This window comes from Podarcis bocagei (genome assembly GCF_964188305.1).
Source record: "Podarcis bocagei genome assembly, chromosome: 7".
Taxonomy (NCBI): Eukaryota; Metazoa; Chordata; class Lepidosauria; order Squamata; family Lacertidae; genus Podarcis; species Podarcis bocagei.
Genome location: NC_138132.1, coordinates 8670875 through 8691644, shown reverse-complemented (window position 1 = coordinate 8691644; position 20770 = coordinate 8670875). Strand labels below are relative to the sequence as shown.

General features: G+C 50.3%; 1 protein-coding gene and 1 long non-coding RNA gene across 2 annotated transcripts in view; one reads left to right on the top strand and one right to left on the bottom strand.

Annotated features, from left to right (window-relative positions):
• The window catches only part of LOC308590626, a 145820-nt gene that overhangs the window by 16564 nt on the left and 108486 nt on the right, over positions 1–20770 (bottom strand). The gene's annotated exons all lie outside the window — the stretch shown is intronic.
• The window catches only part of STRN4 (striatin 4), a gene marked incomplete at its 5' end in the record, with an annotated part of 25458 nt that extends 4688 nt beyond the window's left edge, over positions 1–20770 (top strand). The window contains 17 exons of the mRNA XM_081200268.1: positions 1067–1170; positions 1450–1523; positions 2803–2881; positions 3020–3220; positions 5026–5185; positions 6324–6474; positions 6713–6826; positions 7308–7423; positions 7673–7848; positions 9110–9157; positions 9341–9462; positions 10653–10829; positions 13166–13306; positions 15083–15181; positions 15394–15480; positions 17147–17336; positions 17447–20770. Of these exons, the coding sequence (XP_081056394.1) occupies positions 1067–1170; positions 1450–1523; positions 2803–2881; positions 3020–3220; positions 5026–5185; positions 6324–6474; positions 6713–6826; positions 7308–7423; positions 7673–7848; positions 9110–9157; positions 9341–9462; positions 10653–10829; positions 13166–13306; positions 15083–15181; positions 15394–15480; positions 17147–17316 (2019 nt within the window). The 3' untranslated portion in view covers positions 17317–17336; positions 17447–20770. The remainder of the gene's footprint in view (positions 1–1066; positions 1171–1449; positions 1524–2802; positions 2882–3019; positions 3221–5025; positions 5186–6323; positions 6475–6712; positions 6827–7307; positions 7424–7672; positions 7849–9109; positions 9158–9340; positions 9463–10652; positions 10830–13165; positions 13307–15082; positions 15182–15393; positions 15481–17146; positions 17337–17446) is intronic.

Sequence of the window (20770 nt, the reverse complement as noted above, 5' to 3'; positions counted from 1 at the left end):
GTCAGTGAGCCTTTGACATGGCTTCGTATCAGTGAAATGCCCCAATTTGCAACCCCTTACAATTTTCCTACCCTCTCATGACAGATTCTGCTGCTGTTCAGCTAAGACAGAATATCAAACCTGCTTATCGTACCAGGAGTGTGTCTCCTGCAGTTTACAAACCATGTTGCTTTTGCAGCCATGTGCAGCTTATCGCATCAATGTTGTAAAGTTGTTATAGCAGTTAAACAGGGCAGCAAGGGCAGAACTTCTGCATATTATTTTGAATTCATGGCCTGCTGAGAGAAAACACGGAATAGGATGGAGTCACCTAGTTCCCAGTCTTTTCCACTTGGTCACTGTTGGGGATGAAGGGAGGATCGGGATTTGGTTTAATAAGGGAGCTGTCATATAAAATCCTGCCCCTCTTCGCACTATCAACACACAGCCCTTGTCCCTAGAGGGTTTCCCTCCCCTTTCTTTTGCCGCCTTATCTGTTTTGTTTCTCCAACCTCCCTGCAGCGTGCAGCCCCTCCTGTTCATGGGCCCTTTGTAACCAGATGCCTTTTCCTGTTCCCTTCAAGCTGTTGCAATGACATTTATTAATCCTGTGACCTCAGAGCAGTTCAACCAATGAGACAAGGGAACTCAGCATCAGGGGAAGACTTATTTACATACATCAAGTTGTGTGTGTGTACTTCTGTTAATATTTTTTGAGATGGGATTTAGCAGGGGTCAGTAACCTTTTTCAGCCGTGGGCCGGTCCACCATCCCTCAGACCATGTGGTGGGCCGAACTATATTTTTTTTGGGGGGGGGGATGAACAAATTCTTATGCTCCACAAATAACCCAGAGATGCATTTTAAATAAAATGACACATTCTACTCATGTAAAAACACGCTGATTCCCGGACCATCCGTGGGCTGGATTGAGAAGGCAGTTGGGCCGCATCCGGCCCACGGGCCTTAGGTTGCCTGCCCCTGGGTTTTAGCCTATAATTCCCTCATAATCCTGGGTTGGGCAGGACCGGGGTGGTTGTGTGCTGTCAGAATTCAGTGCCTCTGACTTCCGGTTCTTAACCTTCCAGGCGCAAGTGGCCTTTCTTCAGGGGGAAAGGAAGGGCCAAGAGAACCTCAAGACAGATCTTGTACGGAGGATAAAGATGCTGGAATACGCTTTGAAGCAGGAGAGGTGAGCCATGCCACACACCAGTGCGCCCCCCTTGTGGTGGCAGAGTGGGCACCTCTGGGTTGCTGCTGCTGCTGCTGGCCTCTCATTTTGGGAGAGGGTGGAGTTTCCATCATGGTGCAGTGGGGAGAGACAGTCTGGGTTCTTCTTTCCGCTCCTGGTATCCTTGTGCGACAGTCGCCTCACCGTTGCATTCTGCACCCATCACCCGCTGTAAGGAACATGACACGTGCTCATTTGCTCCCGGTGTTTTGCTCCTAAGGTTTCTTCTGCTTCTTCCAGGTCAAAGTACCACAAGCTGAAATTTGGCACTGAACTGAACCAGGGGGAAAAGAAAGCAGATATGTCAGAACCAGGTATTGTGCTCCCCGCCCCACCCTCGGGTGTCTGGGCATCTGCTCACTTGCACCTGTGATGTTCCTTTATCCTTCGCTGAGCCACCTGCCAGGGCCTAAACAGGTGCTTCCACTGTTGTTCCCCTGGAATGGCAATGGCATCCTCTCACAATGAGAGACACCCAGGAACCTGCTCCTGCAGTTGTCTTCTGATGTGTCCACTGCTCTTTTAGGTTCAGGCGGCTGGTGAATGAGAGCAGGGCATTCCTGCTTAAGTAGTATCTTGCACAGACTCCCTCACCTTCCAGACATTCCAGGCTATGTCCAGTGAAATCTTACTCTTCCAACTTTTGGAGCTTGGATTTCTTCCATTGTTTGTTTGCTGTCTGGAAGTTGCCACAGGTGCCAAAACAAATGGAAGGGCAGCCCATAAGTATTTAAATAAATGTTGAGGCCGGTGCTTCGTTAGCAATAGACTCCCTTTTGCGTTGAGGGGAAGGAGGAAAAGGGCAGGAGGGTAGATTCAGGGAAGAGGCTCTAGCTCAGTGGCAAAGCTCAGGCTTGGCTTTGCATACCGAAGTTCACTCCCAGACTCTGTGCTTCGTGTGCACAGGAAAAGCTATCAATAAATAATTTAATTAAAGCATTTTGTTAACCATCTCTCTAGCCAAAGATATTCCTACAGTGGCCTTCAGATCAGTTAAGAATACGAGACAAGACACTGCACAAAATGACAAAGGGATTGGAAGGAGGAAAATAGTTATTGTTTAAACGGCATAGCAAATCTGGGAGAGAAAAACCTTCCTGAGCCCCTGGAGTTGTCCTAGTGGCAGTCAGAGGAGACAGAGCTGGCCTGAATGGGGCAAAAGATCAGAGAACCTGGAAGAGGGGAGGAAATTTGCTCTCCTTGACCGCTGGAAGACTTTCCTAGTCCCGCTCTAGGCCATCCATATGGTTTGAGTTTTTCTGGGTTTTCAAATAGCAAATTCTGGCCTTGCCATTTGCAAGGCTGAGAACATACTACAGAGGCCCGTTCGCAACATGAAAAGAGCGCAACCCGCAGCAGCATGTCTGCGCACGCACGGGTTGCAATTTGCCGCTTCTGCGCATGCGTGTGATGTCATTTTGCGCTTCTGCGCATACGTGAGAAGCGAAACACGGAAGTAACCTTTTCTGGAACTTCCGGGACGCTGCGGGACGTTAACCTGAAAGAACGTAAAATGAAGCAAAAGTAACATGAGGTATGACTGTAGTTTCCTTGCCAGCTGCTGATGGAAAGCTTTCCTCCTTTCGCCCCTAGTCTCCAACGGGCCAGCGGAACCGATCTCCTTGGAGAGCAACCAGTTCATGTGGAAGGAAGGGCGCCAACTCCTCCGCCAGTGAGTAGGAACTGAGCTCCTGGGGGTGATCGAAGAGGCTCTGCCCTGTTGGCAGCCTCCCTCTAAGGCAGGCTTGTCCCGGGGCCTGCCAAGTTGCTCAGCCCTATACTGAAGGCCCCTTTTGATCGGCCTCCCCAGGTACCTGGAGGAAGTGGGCTACACGGACACCATCCTAGACATGCGATCCAAGCGAGTCCGCTCTCTGCTCGGCCGCTGCTCCATGGAACTGAACGGTGCTGCCGAGCCCAGCGGCCAGGGGACTGGGCCTGCGCCGGGACCTGCTGGGCTGAATGGGGGCGAGTCCCTTCTCGTCAAGCAGATAGAGGAGCAGATCAAAAGGTATGTTATCAGTCACTTTGGCCATAGGGCAGCGAGGAAGAGAAGCTTCTCCATGTTCCTTGCCCCCCCTTCACAGTAGAGGGCCACCTTGACCCGCTGTCAACCCTCTGGGAGCCACACGCCTAGAGTATGCATGGCCAATTGTAACTTTCCCCCCTTTTTAATACAGTTTTTAATGGGGGAGGGTTTTCTGTATTATATCGCTGCTCTGATTGCCAGCGCAGGGTACATAGGACTTTCACCATAGAGCTGCAAGGAGGGGGTGGCTCCCGTATCTACATTCATTGAGGGTCATGGCCAGTGTTCTTTTTTCAGAGTTTGCATTTTTTTAAACCAGATGTTCAGACTCTGCGTTACTCTGATATTTTCCTACTTCCGTGGTCTGCGGCTAGCAGTAGGGAATGAAACACCCAGGGGATGTACAGAGGAGACCTTTCGAAGAGCAGGTTCCTTAAGGCCAGGGGATGAGACTGGGCTGGCAGTGGCCCCTGTACAGGACAAAGGGTGTAGTGCTGGTGCCTGTGGAAGGGACTTTTCAGTGGTGGCCCCACATCTGTATTCTTTTAAGGAAGCACGTGTAGATTCACCCTTTTTGCCAGGCTTTTGGATGAGGGAAATTTGTCAGGCTGCATTTATTAACGGTTTGATGCAGCTGTTTCAATTCTGAGTTGAATTTGTGTCATGGCCACAGTGATCCATGCGACGGTCACCTCCAGGCTTGACTACTGTAATTCGCTCTACGCGGGGCTGCCCTTGAAGCTGTCCCAGAAACTCCAGCGGGTGCAGAATGCTGCAGCGAGGCTCCTCACGGGGTCTCTGCCATGGGAGCATATTCACCCAGTGCTTTTCCAGCTGCACTGGCTCCCGGTGGAGTACAGGGTCAGATTTAAGGTGCTGCTTTTGACCTTTAAAGCCCTTCACGGCCTAGGACCCTTGTACCTACGGGACCGCCTCTCCTGGTATGCCCCACAAAGAGCCTCAAGGTCCATAAATAGCAACACCCTAGTGGTCCCGGGCCCTAAGGAAGTTAGATTAGCTTCAGCCAGAGCCAGGGCCTTTTCAACTCTGGCTCCAGCCTGGTGGAACGCTCTGCCTCATGAGACCAGGGTCCTGCAGGATCTGATTTCTTTCTGCAGGGCCTGTAAGACAGAGTTATTCCGCCTGGCCTTTGGCTTGGAGCCAATTTGATTCCCTCCCTCTCTTTCTTTTTTCTTTTCCTTCTCCTCCTGTGATGAGGCTACATTTTAATATTTTAATGTTTCATTATTTTAATGTTGTATTTTAATTTTGTTTTTAAGTTGTAATCATTCAACTTGTTTTTATTTTTGCTTGTAAGCCGCTCTGAGCCCGGCCTTGGCTGGGGGGGGCGGGGTATAAATAAAAATTATTATTATTATTATTATGTTGTTGTTGTTGTTGTTTGGTAGTTACATTGTTCAATATGCGGCAAACCTCCCTGTGGCCTCTTGCAAAAGGTGGAAAATAAATAAATAAAATAAAAATCCTGGTCAGGGAAGGTTGTGCATAGCCTTGCACTGTGGAGGTCCATAAAGTCATAAGTGTCTGTGCTGATGGCTGTCAGGAATGGCTGATCCAGGAATGGATCTACACAAATCAGGTTAGAGGAGGGAGTGTGGGATCCCTCAGTGAATATATTTCCAGCCTGTTTTGGAGCTGAGTTCATACTCCCCATACAACAATTTTCTGCTTCTTTTCTCCTGATAATGAGCATGCTTTTCTGTTTTCACGTGAGGCAACCCTAGACCCCAGTGTCAGTTCTTCTTCCTTACCCTTCTTACTTGCAGGAATGCTGGGAAGGAGGCAAAGGGCCGGACCGGCGGCTCCGTGATGGAGAAGATTCCCTTCTTGCAGGGCTGCGAGGAAGAAGACGACAGTGATGAGGAGAAGGACTTGGAAAGCCTGCCCCTGGAGACGCAGCGGCAACACAAGAAGCAGCGAGTAAAGGTAGCCTCCTGTCCATGAACCTAGCAAAGAGATGGAGGACTTAGTTTAGCATCATGGAGGCAAGGGGGCTGAGCTTAAGTTTCTTGAAGGGAATTGTTTTTTTTTTTAGCAATATAGAACGGAGGGCAGGGAGTTAGAATCATAGAATTGCAGAGTTGAGAGGGGCCCTTGAGAGCCATCTAGTCCAACCCCCTGCAATGGGATCGGACTTGCAACCTTAGTGTTATCAGCACCATGCTCTAACCAACTGAGCTATCTGCAGCTGCAGATATTTTACTTATTTCTTAAACTTCTTCGCTTAGTTCTCCAAGTGACTTTCAGCAATTTATATATCACGCATGTGTGTGTGTGTGTGTGTGTGTGTGTACATATGCACCCACACACCCACAGAGTATAAGAAAAGGGGGTGTCATACAATGCAGCAATCTGTTGTTTAATATAACATTCATGGAAACAAACAAGCATTAACTATGCTCAAATAATAAGCAGAGAATACTCCCACTCACTAATACCCCCCTTATAACCGCACCCACCCAGAAGTCTAGTATCAGGCCAGCTATTCCAAATCAGCATACTCCTCCAGGGATGGTTCGTCATCTCCTCTCCCTTTGTGGGAAGCAGGAGCAAGGCAAAACAGGCGTTTGGATTGTAGCTTCTATCCCCGGCTCTGCCAGGGCAGTGAAATCTCATCCATTAGTCCATTGCTTTCCCCCCTTTAGGCTTGTGGCTCCCATTCACAGTTGAGGCTGTTGTGTTGCCATTTTGCCACACTTTAAATACTCTTTATTATTGTATTCAAGTTGAAAAAGCAAAGCGTAAATCTTCTCCTGCCAGTCTTTGCCCAGTGACATGCCCACAAAGGACTTGTAAGTCCACAGTGGTCTCAGGAATCTCTTTGTTCAGAACGGTGGGCCTGGGGGTTGGGCCTTTTCATGCTGTGCTTCCCCCCCAGCTACTGTTCTGAGGACACAAAGGGACATGGATACCTACAAAACCCACCTGCAGTAGGCCATAAACTGGCCCGGTCATGTTCCTTAGTTTCAGGCAGGGAGGTTCTCTTGTCGGGCTGGTGCTTGCCCATGCAGATGTGGCCACAGTGCACATCTAAGCTCTGATTTGCCCCTGTCCCTCTTGGCAGCTCACCAACAAGCCCCTGATGCCAGAAGTGGAAGATGAAGACGACGACGAAGACTCCGAGGATGCACTGAGCGAGTTCGACTTCCTCGGCTCGGGGGAGAACGGCGAGGGGTCCGGGGACATGCGGCGAGCGGGAGATGGCAATGAACTTGGTAGTTACAGAGCTGCATCTAAGTTTCCTCTGCATCTGAAATTCCCCCTTGGCTGCATGGGGCTTTCTTGATTAGTTCCTCCTGATTGTGTCTCAGCTATCGGGGTGGAGATGTGGGGAAAACGCCTGGGCATTTTTACCGCGATTGACCACGGTTCAGCAGCTGGGTCATCACCAGTTTGCAGTGGCCAGAGGCTGCCTTGACCTCCCCCTCTCTAACGCCCCCCCCTCTTCTGCAGAAAGCCGCCGGGTGAAGCTGCAGGGCATGCTAGCCGACCTCCAAGATGTGGATGGGCTTCCCCCGAAACCTTCCATGCCGGCAGCCATCTCCAGTCAACCCAGATCTCACGAAGGTGCAAAGGCTTGGTTTGTCCTTTATGCCCCGCCCCCTTTCCTTTGGGATTTGTTTTTTGATTTTATTAAATTCGTCCAACATTATCACAGCACCATGCAGGTCAATAATGAAATACCCCACCCCACTAACCCAGAAGCTGGTGCTCGGGCAATGCATGCAAAATAACAATCAAACAAGTTATTATCCCAGGCTGCTATTTGTATAGAAAGCAACGAACATTTTAAGTTACCCAGTGAAAGTTTTCTAATGTGTGGGGAAGTCCTCTACTTTCAGTTTTAGCCTTGTGGGTAATAAAGTCGTGCCATTCAGTCTGCTTCAAGCCTTGTGCCAATTTTATTTTATTTTAATTTTCCCACAAGCGCTGTTTGCCACACTTCCCTGTTGCCATCCAAAACAACCTACACCCTGCCCCGTTTCCTTTGTCCTGTAGCTGGCGCGTTGCCACACTCGTAAGCTTTCCTCTCCCCTCCCCGGAACAGGTTCCCTGGGCTTCTCCTCGGATGTTTTTATAATGGACACCATTGGCGGAGGAGAGGTCAGCCTGGGAGACCTCGCGGACCTGACCGTCACCAACGACAACGAGCTAAGTTGCGATGTGAGTTGCGATGCGAGTTCCGAGACTCGTCTGTTTCCATTCCTGCCCCCTGCTGCCTCCTCAAGCCCTCTTCTGCTCCTCTGGCTACTGCCACAGGGGCAGCCTGAGCTGGGAAATAATCTTCCATGAGTGGGAGGTGGTGAGGAAGCAGCTCTGTAGCAGCGGGGGAGGTTCGGGCTGGGGAGGGGCACCTGACTTAAGCAGCCCCTCTATTCTTTCTCCTCCTCCTCTCCTCCACCCCTGCCTCAGCTCTCGGACAGCAAAGATGCCTTTAAGAAGACGTGGAACCCCAAGTTCACCCTACGGAGTCACTACGATGGCATCCGGGCCTTGGTCTTCCATCACTCCGAGTCCGCGCTGGTCACCGCCTCGGAGGACGGCACGCTGAAGCTGTGGAACCTCCAGAAGACAGTGGCCGCCAAAAAGTGAGCGCAGGGAGGACCTGCTGTCTTTAGAGCTGGAAAAAGGCACACCAAGAACTCAGGCCAATATAAGTTTCAGTAGTGGGAGCGGTCCCTACTCGCAAATCAATAGCCAATTGTAACAAAAACTAATCCATTCAAAAGTATGTATTCTAACAAGGATTACAAACTCAAACAGAGATTACAAACGCAAACAGAGACTACAAACTCAAACTCATAAGGATATGTATATCCAATTATGGATCAGAAACTAGCAAGTTCATGTTAGTCCATAGTCAGATTTGATGTGAAGGTCTTAGTTTCAATCATTGGGCAGAAGTCAATTATGGATCAGAAACCACTGACTACTGATTTGCGAGTAGGGACCACTCCCACTATTGAAACTTATATTGGCCTGAGTTCTTGGTGTGCTTTTTTCTTGGCATATTTAATAACAAGAACTCCAACTTATTTAATGTCTTTAGAGCTGGAGCTAGCTGGCTCCCTCCCTGGAGAAGGGCAAGGTGGCCTAGCATGCCTCCGATCGCCAGTTACTGAGGAGTAGCGGCAGAGAAGGGTCCTTGCCCTTGCAGGCTTCCTGTCGTCATCTGGTTGGTGACTGTGGGAAATGCGATGCTGGAGGAGGTCGCTCTGTGGTCCGGCCCAGCAGGTCTCTCATTACAGGGAAGAAAATGCTTTAGGCATTTCTGTGTGCCAGATGGATGCCCGTTTTTTGTCTCCGCCTGCCATGGCTCCCAGTCAAGGAATGCTCTAGGGCTGTGGAGAGTTGTACAGTCTTTTAACCCTCCCATTTCCCAGAGTTCTTGTGGGGACAGGGGAGAGATGGGATCCACAAAGTGGTTTAAACTTGTAGTGTCCCTGTGGGAGAGATGCCCCCAGGAGATGATTCGTGCATTGCAAGAGGTTAGGCTAGATCGCCCCGGGGGGGTCCCTTCCAACTCCCTCCAAATCTGTTACCATTATTATTAATAAAATTTGTATTCCGCCCTTTATCCATAGACCTCAGGGCAGTTCACAACGTAAAAATACAAAATGCATAATAAAAAAAAGAACGAAAAGAAAGCAATAACCCCCAGTGACAGAGTCTGTGAAACTGTATGAGGAAAGCATACAAAAATAACCAGTCACAGGAGATGAAAAGAGCTGTGACACAATGGGAGTTGTTGCACGTAAGCTCAGCCTGCAAGTGAGAAAAGCAAAGACGACATGGAGATGTGTAGGCCACCCCATCTGACTCTTTTGTCATCCCTCTTTGCTGTTACAGGAATGCAGCGCTCGACGTGGAGCCAGTCTATGCATTCAGGGCACACAGGTGTGTATAGGAGTCGAGCAGGCGCAAGGGGAAGGCATTGATCCCTAGCTAACCTGTCAGCTGCCCTAAAGCAGAACTGCCTGTTGGATTCCCCCTGGTGGGTGTCGGGGGAGCATTAGTGGGTACAGCCCCACCCTCGTTCCTTCCGCTCCTTTTCATGCACCCGTTGCTGTTCCTTGCCAGGGGCCCGGTGCTTTCTGTTGCCATGGGCTGCGACAGCGAATATTGCTACAGTGGAGGCGCAGACACGAGGATCCGTTGCTGGAGGATCCCGGAACTTGGCATGGACCCCTACGATGGCTATGGTAGGGACAGGCAAGGGCTGCCCCAACTCTGCTGTATCTTGTCTCCTTGCTTGCATTCTTTGATCTAGGGATGACTGCTGTTTTCAGCACAGTGACATTACATGGACAGGATTTGGGGGTGCCTCGCCGCACCCTGCAAGTTTAGAATTGGGGACCAGGTTAGGTGGGGTGGCAGTATTGCTGACTGCTGGTTTTTGCAAGACTGGAGCCTCCACAAACTATTCGCTGCCGAGTTGCGACGGTAACTCCCTGCATGTTTTGCGTCTTGGAGGGCAGAGCGTTTGTGGGATCTGGCGTTCTCGTGTGCATGGACCAGGAAGCAAAGCTCATGCTCTTCTCTATCCCTTGCCCTCTGTCAGGGAACTGACATCAGAGCAACAGGAGAAGGAGAGGCTCTCCGATTCTGCAGGGGAAGGTACCAGCACTAGGGGGAGACGCAGCTTGATAGAGGGGGAAGGAAATCAGCGTAACACCAAGGATCCAATGCGAGAAGAGGTGGAAGGGCTCCGGGATTCTTCCATGGAAGTCAGTGAGGAGAGCACTGGTCCTCCGCTACCCACGTCCTCCCTGCGCAGGAGACTTCTGCGCAATGAGAGGCGGAGACGATTGGGTGTCAAACAGCTTTTTTGCTGGCAAAGGTTTAAGAAACGCCCACAGACAGATTCTGCTAGCGACTGAGGCAGCCACGCTGAGATGGGTTGTGCAGTCAAGACGGTTTAACCTAGGCAGCCAAGCTTCCAAACGGGAAAGTTTACGCACGAGTAACTCCCAACCACTACACCCTCCATTTGGCCAGAGGGCTAAATCCAATGCACCTATTGTGGTGACGCACGCAGAGAGAGTTTCCCCAGTTGTGGAGCTCCATCCCAGCACAGGGAGGCTCACGTGGCGCCTGCTCTGGCACGGGCATTTAAAGTTTCCAGGCTCTCTCTCTTTTATTTATGTTACTTGGATGTTTGCCGCATGACGCTCCTGCTTTTGAGCGTCGGGTTCTGTTTGCAGTTCTATTAGCCACCCCTAGAAATACACGTGTCGAAGGGGGAAATATTAAATGCATGAAATAAATAAATTTGCTTGGGCCTTGGCTCTGAAGTATATGTGATGATCTAGGCCACCTGTCCCTGCTGCGCGAAGCTTGAAAGGGAGGCAGGCAGCGCTAGGTTTTGCTTTTGTCCTTGTTCCTGGCCCAGACCCAAGTGTGCTCGGCAACGTCTTGGACGGACACACAGACGCCGTTTGGGGCCTGGCCTTCAGCCCCTCGAAGAACCGCTTGGCTTCGTGCTCTGCAGATGGCACGGTGAGGATATGGGACCCCAGCAGCAGCAGCAGCAACTCCTCCTGCCTCAGCACCTACACTGCGGACAGTGGTGAGCCTCTGCCTCTTTTTGATCACGCTGGGCGCTTGGATCCTGCCGAAGGGCTTCTCATTCGTTCGTGGTGTGAACTTCCTCTGCCTTTCCCTCTCAAGCTCAGACCCCAAAGTGTTGGTGCTGACCTTTAAAGCCCTAAATGGCCTCGGTCCAGTATACCTGAAGGAGTGCCTCCACCTCCATCGTTCTACCCGGACACTGAGGTCCAGTGACGAGGGCCTTCTGGCGGTTCCCTTACTGCAAGAAGCCAAGTTACAGGGAACCAGGCAGAGGGCCTTCTCGATAGTGGCACCCACCCTGTGGAATGCCTCCCACCACATTTCAAAGAGAAAAACAACTACCAGACTTTTAGAAGACGTTTGAAGGCAGCCCTGTTTAGGGAAGCTTTTAATGTTTAATAGGGAGGGACGCGGGTGGCACTGTGGGTTAAACCACAGAGCCTAGGACTTGCCAATCAGAAGGTCGGCGGTTCGAATCCCCACGACGGGCTGAGCTCCTGTTGCTTGGTCCCTGCTCCTGCCAATCTAGCAGTTCGAAAGCACATCAAAGTGCAAGTAGATAAATAGGTACCTCTCTGGCGGGAATCATAGAGTTGGAAGAGACCATAAGGGCCATCGAGTCCAACCCCCGGAAGGTAAGCGGCGTTTCCGTGCGCTGCTCTGCTTCGCCAGAAGCGGCTTAGTCCTGCTGGCCACATGACCTGGAAGCTGTACGCCGGCTCCCTCGGCCAGTAAAACGAGATGAGCGTCGCAACCCCAGAGTCGGCCACGACTGGACCTAATGGTCAGGGGTCCCTTTACCTTTATTTTAATACAGTGGTGCCTCGCAAGACGAAATTAATCCGTTCCGCGAGTCTCTTCGTCTTGCGGTTTTTTTGTCTTGCAAAGCACGGCTATTAGCGGCTATTAGTGGCTTAGCGGCTATTAGCGGCTTAGCGGCTTTAAGAAAAAGGAAACAAACTCGCAAGAACTCGCAAGACGTTTCGTCTTGCGAAGCAAGCCCATAGGGAAATTCGTCTTGCGGAACGACAAAAAACGGAAAACTCTTTCGTCTAGCGAGTTTTTCGTCTTGCGAGGCATTCGTCTTGCGGGGCACCACTGTATTCTGATGGAAGCCGCCCAGAGTGGCTGGAGAAACCCAGCCAGTTGGGTGGGGTTATTATTATTATTAGGGCGCTCAATCTCTCGTAGCAGCTAGAAGTTAATAACATCTGGAGCATTGAAAACCTCACATACCCTCAGCAGATAATTCAGGGCTTCTCCAAAAAGGGAGGGAGGGCTTCTTAACAGGGATAAAGGTGCAGTGGCTCTGAGAAGAGTAAAAACAAAGATTAGAGATACAGTGGTGCCTCGCAAGACGAAAATAATCCGTTCCGCGAGTCTCTTCGTCTAGCGGTTTTTTCGTCTTGCGAAGCATGGCTATTAGCGGATTAGCGCTATTAGCGGTTTAGCGGCTATTAAAGGCTTAGCGGCTAAAAGGCTATTAGCGGCTTAGAAAAAGGGGGGGGGAAGCGAAAAAATCGCAAGACGTTTTCGTCTTGCGAAGCAAGCCCATAGGGAAATTCGTCTTGCGAAGCGCATCGAAAAACGGAAAACCCTTTCGTCTAGCGGGTTTTTCGTCTTGCGAGGCATTTGTCTTGCGGGGCACCACTGTATATAAATCCTCAAGGTTAGGTGGAGATTCATCAACTCTGTGCAGTATGGCTTGGGCAGAGCAACTTCCAGTTCTCTCCAAATCAGGGGTCTGCAACCTTTAAGACAAAAAGAGCCACTTGGACCCATTTCCGAAGAAAAAAACTGGGAGCCGCAAAACTCGTCATTATAAAAATAACTTTTTTGTCACTTTTTTATTATTTCTTTGTTTGACCCCTCAGAATTACTACTCCTCATAGAAATAAACGTTAAATTTACAAGTTACCTTTGTGTGTGTGTGTGTGTGTGTGTGTGTGTGTTCTTCACTCCCCTTCAAAACAGTGACCAGCGTACATGCCCCTTTTCAATGCAGTGACCAGCGTACCTGCCCCTTACAATGTAGCGGGCGGGCGGGCGGGAAGGTGACGTCGGGACGGTGCGTGACTAACGCATGCACCGCCCCCATGCGACGTCACAGCCAGTACAGCGCCCGCCACAGTGGGGAGTGTCGGGGCGCACAATGCGCCTTCTCCCCTCGCTAGTATCCACCCCGGAGCCGCGGCAAAGGTGTAAAAGAGCCACATGCGGCTCCGGAGCCGCGGGTTGCAGACCCCTGCTCCAAATCCTTCCGACTGCTGTGGTCACCCTTGGACCATCTCCAGAACCCAGTGCCCAGATGCTTCTCTCTACCATCTTCTGCAGAGAACGGAATCCCTACCTCCATCACCTTCTCCGGTACCGACCCTGCACACGTCGTGGCAGCCTTCCAGACAGGATGCACAGTTCTCTATGATGTGGAAGCCAACTGCTCTGTCCTGACCCTGGAATCCAGGCCAGCCAGCGGTGAGTTGGGGCTGAGAGTGGGGTGGGGCTAGCAAAAAAAATAGTGTAAACATAACAAAAACAGAGAATCAAAAATGTTAACCATAAAGCATGACAACATAAAAGGACAAAATTACAACAACAACAACAACAACAACAACAACAACAACAACAACAACAACAACAACAACAACAACAACAAGGCACCACAGCTCCAAAGGGATAATAAAGCATTGGCTCATACAAAGATTCCCTTTCTAAATAAAAATGATGTAGAAAAATAAAAGTCTTCTCCATCTGTGAGTTTCTGCCATTATTGAGAATAAAATGCAGAGAATACTTCACAAAACACCTACATAAAATACATAGCTGGACTTGTTTCGATTAATGTCTGCAGGAGACTTTGTGGATATTTAAGTTATAATTAGAAAAATCTTAATAATTATTCATAAAGGAAACAGTTTATAAGAAGTAAATGAGCCCAGATACAGGATAATGGAAGTCTTTTATTTGGTTGTTGGTATTGTTGTATGTTATGTTTACTGTATGTTATGTTCATGTCTAATGAAGGTGGATTTGTATATTGGGGGGTTTGTGTTATGTTGTAAATAAAATTCCAATAAAATTAAAAAAAGAAATTAAAAAAAGAAAAAAGAAGAGAATAAAGGTTCTGTTTAGTCTGAAATGAGTCAGACACCTGCCTATATTGGTGGCATTTCTGTTCTCTTGCACAAAGTGGGACATTTACCCAAGCAGGAATGTCATCCTAGCGAGTTAGATTGGGTTGCTTAGGACCAGGGGTTATGATGATAAACCAGCAACAGCGTTTACAGGTCCCTTGTTTAGAGACTCCCCAAGAGTGGGTTTGTTTCTTGCTGGGGTGTAGTTGTGTGTGTGTGTGTGACCATTGGAATACTGTGTACATAATTTCAAGGTAACATTACACTTCATTTCCACTTTATCTCACACGGGGCTCAAACCCACAACCCTGAGATTAAGAAGCTCATGCTCTACCGACTGAGCTCTTGCCGGGGTGTAGTTGTGGACAGGACAGTGGTGGGATAGGCAAGGGGATCTCTGAGGAATCTAGAAGAGGAGAGAGGGGGGAAACCAAAGTGCCTCGACAAAATTCAGAGAAGATAAAATTTTGGGATTGGAACTGTGCTATAAGGGGCTTTTGGGTCCAAGAATAGAAGGTGCTGGGAGTGAAACGCACTTGCTGTGAATTTTATTTCTACTGACAAGTGAAATACATAAAGTGATTGTAGCATTAACTAAGTGAATGAGTTTGGGTTGGTTAAGTTTACAAATGAGCAGAAGCAAAAAAAAATTTAGGTGCAGTTGTGTGCATAATCTTGGGAACAGCACCCCCTCCTGAGTCATAGAAGGAGGAATACCTCTATTACATTGTACTTTTATTTTTTTAAATTTAGAACTCTGTCCAGTTAATTCTGGGCGCATTTTTGTGTCAAGCCAAAATAAATAAATCATTCATACAATGCAGCTTTGTGCTGGCTTAGGCTGATGGGAATTGTATTCCGAAAACCTCTGGAAGGCCCCAGGTGTGGGAAGGGCTGGTATAATGTTTAGTCTGTTTAAAAACTTGGCAGAAATAAGTAACATATGGCACCTGGCCCTCACATTCTCTTTCAGGGTCTCCCGAGTGCAAATTCAGCAAAAGTTTGAGGCTGCCTCCTTGGAGAAGTTTCTCCTTTTCCACATCTCTGCTCTTATCCAAGCAAAGATTTGCTTGTCCTAGGACTGTCCTTAAACTCTCCTCCCTTCCTCTCTGAACAGGATCCAGTCAGATCAACCAAGTTGTGAGCCACCCAACCCAGCCGATCACTATCACAGCCCATGACGACCGAGGGATCCGCTTCCTGGACAATCGCACAGGTAGGGCTGTTGTTTGGGGGCCAGAATGGATGACTTGGCAGAAACCTGTAACCTCTGCCTCCTTCGCAGTGATTAGAAGAGCACTTGCTTCTCAAACACAGTTTTAAGTTGGCAGGTTCCCTCTGAGCACGATTTTCCAAATAACCCAGGAACGGGAGTTGCGTACATGTCTACATTTTGTAACTCAGGGGAAAAATGTTCTCTCTGTGCAGGGAAAGCTGTGCACTCCATGGTGGCACACCTGGACGCTGTTACCTGTCTCGCTGTAGATCCCAACGGAGTGTTCCTTATATCAGGAAGTAAGTGCTGCCTCCTCCATCTCCTAAGTGGTGTTGTTGTTGTTTAGTCGTTTAGTCGTGTCCGACTCTTCGTGACCCCATGGACCAGAGCACGCCAGGCACTCCTGTCTTCCACTGCCTCCCGCAGTTTGGTCAAACTCATGTTCGTAGCTTTGAGAACACTGTCCAACCATCTCGTCCTCTGTCGTCCCCTTCTCCTTGTGCCCTCCATCTTTCCCAACATCAGGGTCTTTTCCAGGGAGTCTTCTCTTCTCACGAGATGGCCAAAGTCTTGGAGCCTCAGCTTCAGGATCTGTCCTTCCAGTGAGCACTCAGGGCTGATTTCCTTCAGAATAGATAGGTTTGGTTTTCTTGCAGTCCATGGGACTCTCAAGAGTCTCCTCCATCACCAGAATTCAAAAGCATCCATTCTTCAGCAATCAGCCTTCTTACTGGGAGTTTTCTTTTATGTGCACAGTAGAACCCCAGTCTGCAAGGTGGGTCCCCCCCCCCATGGCAGAGCAGAATGTCAGGCTCCTCCCGTGAATGTACTGAGCTTTATTCTAGACAGTCTTGACCTTGGCATCAGGAATTGGCAGTTGCTGGGTTTTAATCCATCCTTTGTGAAGGGCGCGAGTTGGCCTTCCAATCTCACCCCTTAAAGGTGCAAATTCAGGTCTGTAAATGTCACGGAGCCAGCCAGTCAGTAAATCACGCCATTTTCAATGCTGGGGTTAACATTTTATCAGCAAAACATGATCTTCACAGATTGGACAGACTTTCAGGCCTCATGAGCACAGCAGTTCATGCCCTGTGGGTCTTACTCCATGAAACCAGTTGCTGAAATTCCCCACTTCCCCGCAGCCTATTTGTCCTCCTCCTCAGGGCATCTTTCCAGCAACCGGATACTGTGCCCGCATGCACAGTCTGTCTTTGCTCTTCCTTTTTCATACCTCTTTCTGGGAGTCGGGGAGGGGAGCCTGCCACATCAGGAGGGGGAGACCAGTGTGACTCTTCACCAGCCTGAACTCATCTCTGCCTCTTGGCCTCTGCTTCTGCCTCTGATTGTGGACTGCTCTCTGCCACAGACTCTCCCAGCTCACTAAGCCCTGTCACCTCTCCAGCTTCCAACACTTCCTCCTCCCAGTCTTCTCCCTCTGATCACTCATCATCCCACCATCATTCCCCAGGCTCATGAGCCTTCTTCCCTTGGGGATTGCCCAGCCAGCTCCTCCCACCACTCCTCTGTGACCTCCCAGTCCCTGTGGCCCTGGGACTTTGGCAACTGGCCCAGTTTGCGTGCTTGTGGGATAGACGGGCCTTTAGTCCGACACCCTATTTCCTCGCCATAGTGGCTTCGCACCGTCCCCTCCTTCAACAGCTTAGAGGTCTGCCGGTACCTTTGGCAATCTTCACAGAACTTTAGTCTAATGGTTGCCATCAATTTGATTTGAATTAATTTTATAATGAAATGATTTTAGAATGTTGTACTATTTTATTGTTGTTAGCCGCCCTGAACCTGGCTTCGGCTGGGGAGAGTGGGATATAAATAAAATTATTATTATTATTATTATTATTATTATTATTATTATTATTATTATTATTATTACCCCTTAACTAAGCCTCGTGCGTGCCTGGGCACGTGGGCTTCCTTGCTTAACCCCACTGGCCCTTCCGCCTCTCCCAGGCCACGACTGCTCCCTCCGGCTGTGGAACCTCGACAACAAGACCTGCACGCAGGAGATCACAGCTCACCGCAAGAAGCACGAAGAGGCCATCCACGACGTGGCCTTCCATCCCAGCAAGGCCCTGATTGCCAGCGCTGGGGCCGATGCCCTTGCCAAGGTCTTTGTATGAAAAGAGGGCGGGGCCTACAGGTAAGGCAGGCCCAGGAGGGGGCTGGGCAGGAGGAAGCAGCCTTGTGGGGCCCGGCCTTGCACCTCCTTGTCATTTCATAGTGCCTCTCTCTTTCTTTCCCCCCCAACAGGTGCGTCCCCAGGAGCCCCCTCTTTTCTCGTTCCCCTTGTCCATTCTTTCTTTCTCTGGCCCAGCCAGTGGTGCTAACAACTCTTCTCTTCGCCACGGGCCCCTCTTGCCATCCCCACCCAAGCTCAGGACTGACCCCTGCTGGACAGCGGTGGCCGGGGCATTGCAACTGGGGGAAGAGGCAGCTGCTTCCCTGACCTTGGGACTCACCTTCACCAGCACTGAAACAGTTTCCCCGCTCCTTTCAAGGTCACCTGGTTTTTCTTTCCCAGCTCAGGGAGCGGAAACGTTTTTACCAGTTTGGGAGCAGAGAGAGAGAGCACGGGCCTAGACTGGGATGCTCTGCTGTGTCTGGGAAGGGCTCTGCCTCCTTGCCATCTTGGGCAAGGGTTTTCGAAACCTCCCCTCCTGCCGCTTTGGACCTGCGACTTCAACGTCGGAACTCCTTTGGGGAGAAACAACCTCCTGGTGTGTGAAAAGGACACACAGCAGCGTTCCTGACCAGAGCAGCCCTGGACCAAGCAACTTTCTCTCTCTCCTGGCCAAGATCCCTCGTCCCGAGCCAAAAGAGGAGCGAGATGCAAGCAGAAGGGCACCCACCCACTACTCTCGCACCAGCCAGTTGCAGCCACAAAAGGCTTTCACACTGCTTTGCTAACTGTTAATGACTTCTTGGGGGGGTGCTGCAAATCACGTGCCAGCTGTGTGTGGTTCAGCAGGTTCTCCCCCCGTCCCTTGTGCTTCCTTCAATTTCACATTTCCCCTGCCCTTTCCTGACTCCAAACGCACAGGCCATGAGGACTTCTCACCGTTAACGCTCCCCACGTAGGCGGACCCAGCAGAGGAGCAATGGGCCAGGAGGGAGGGCACATGAGGGCCTTCCTTCTCTGCTTTCAGATACTGTAGACGCGAGGCCACAGGTAAGGGGGGGAGGGGGAGAGGCAAAAGGAGACAGAAGGAAAAGACCGCAGGTAAGCAAACAGGGATGCTTGGGCGGGAGTCGTGTCGATTTGGGAAGCCAGCCAGTTGTCGCCCGCAGGCCGGACATGGGCCAGTGGGCCCGTAGTTGCCGACGCTCGTTCAGGGAAGAGAAACGTGTCTGCGAATGTGGGAGGAGGGTCGGGGGGGGGTGAAGGAGCCAGAGAAAGGGGAGCAGAAGGATGAGCCATGGGGCAGGGGTTAGTTTCTGGTTAAATTAGGAAGTGGGGGGTGGCCAAGGGAGGCCCCCCCCCCCCGCTCTGTGACAACCTGAATCGCCTTGTTTAAGCTGGGCAGGATTTCTGAGCCTGAGCCTAACATTCGGATTGCTCACACTCTGAGCAAGAGGTGGACAGGTTCTATTAACCACTCAAAGAAGCAGTGTGGTCTATTGGATAACTGGCAGTTCCCCAATTCACCCTTTTTAAAGAAAAAGCCATCAACCCTTAGAAGCCTGTTCGTAGATGCTAGCCCTGGGCGGGGTGGAGCTTCCATCTCAGCAATAAGCCCCACAACACTTGGGCTCTCTCGCGTCCCTATTTCCCAGGCGAGACTGAATCGCAGCCCTTGTTTCCCTGGGGGATAGGGAGCGAACTAAAAACCAACAGGCACGGCTTTTCTCCCATCACTCTGGCAGGGCATGTAACGCTTGGGCCAGCGTGGCAGAACGGAGATGGGAAGGTTCTGCCTGGTCCTGCACCCAAGTAGACTCCCCGGAAGCGGGTTTCAAAGGCCAGGCAAGAGAGGGGCTTGCTTGTCAGGTGAAGGGGCCAAATCCAGGAAGGGGACCAAACCTTTAGATCCAGGGGCTTGGAGTTGGGCTACCTGTGGCCTGCAAGGTGTTGCTAAGCTACGACTCCTCCCTCCTGGCCCTGCCGGCTGGGGCTGATGGGAGTTGGAGCCTCTGGGGCGTCTCAAGTTAACCACCCTGCGTCCGGGGGGGGGGGGGCTGCTTCTTTGCTTTTATTTCACTCTTTTTCTTCTTACGTGAGTTGTAACTTGACCCAAGCAGTTGGCAATCCTTACTAAAAAAGAGAAAAGAAAAAACACTAAAAAAAGAGAGATCCTTACTGAATTTGGGAATCTGTTGCATGGGAGCTTGGTGAGCGATGCCTTCTTTGGAGCACTGGTTTTGTTTCTTTTATGTTGCCCCCCTCCCTCTCCTAGGAGGGCTCTTTGGGGAAGGGTCTGCTGTGCCCCCCCCCCTCAGCAGCCAGCTGGGGCAGCTCTTAGCACAAATAGGATCGGGGGCGTGGGGTTTGGGGCTCCACGACACTGTTCCTTGCAGACCCTGGCTGCACCTGATCCTACCTTAGCCGGCTCGCTGTTGCAGCCTTTAAACACTACCGAGGGGGCTTAGGCAAGGAGACTGGGTCAAGCTGCAGCCGCTCAGCTACAGTCAGCTCTCCCTGGCATCTTGCAAGGTGGTGACTTCTGGACTCGCCCTCCAGCCTGAATCAGCCAGTCGGAGAGAGCAGGGTTGGTCTCTCTCCTCTTCCACACGGGTTGCCTCCGCCTTCTGGGCCAGCGAGGCCTTTGGGGAGGCTCTGTCCGCATCTGTGGAGCAGGGTGAGAGGGGGCAAGTCCACGTTGCGCCAGCACCTGCCTGCACGAGCTCAGCAGCAAACAGGGAGTGGCTGTCCTGGAAAGCAGCGGGAGCTCCCGAGCTCCCTTTGGGGCAATTGTATTTTATTTTTTGCAGCTAAGGCTGCGTTGGATATCCCTGTCTAGCACCTTGCATCTTTCCCCACCCCAATTCCCCTTCCCTTTTTTTTTTGTACATTCTGTATAGTATTTGAAAAAACGAAACGAAACCCAAGACATACCCAAAGGGCTGATGCTGAAGTAACCACGATCACGTTATCACTGTGTGATAGTTTCTACGAGCCATGGTCTTCTTTTTTAAAAAACAGTGCGGAGTGTGAGCCTAAAGCCAAGGGGGAGAGGGCGAGGAAGGACGCTGTTTTCCAAAAGACTGGTGCTCTCTCCGAATCTCATGAGCATACTGGGTGGCTCACGCCCACCCGCCCTGCACCACCGATCACAAGGCACTTCTGAAACTTTGGCCTATTCCTCTCCCTGCCCCACTGAACCCGTCCCCTTTGTCCCCAAACATATCTGTGTGCTGTATTTATCCAGACTTGAGAGCACTCCTGCCTTTTTAAATGCCGGTTAGCTTTTTATTGTATATTTATTTGAACTCCATCTTCTCTTTTTATTTGTAATTTTTTTTTGTCCTGTTTAATCACAAGACTGAATTGTATGTGGGACAAAACAAACAAACAAACCTGTCTCGGTGGTAATAATAATAATAATAAGAATAAAAAAAAAAATCCTTTGGCATAAA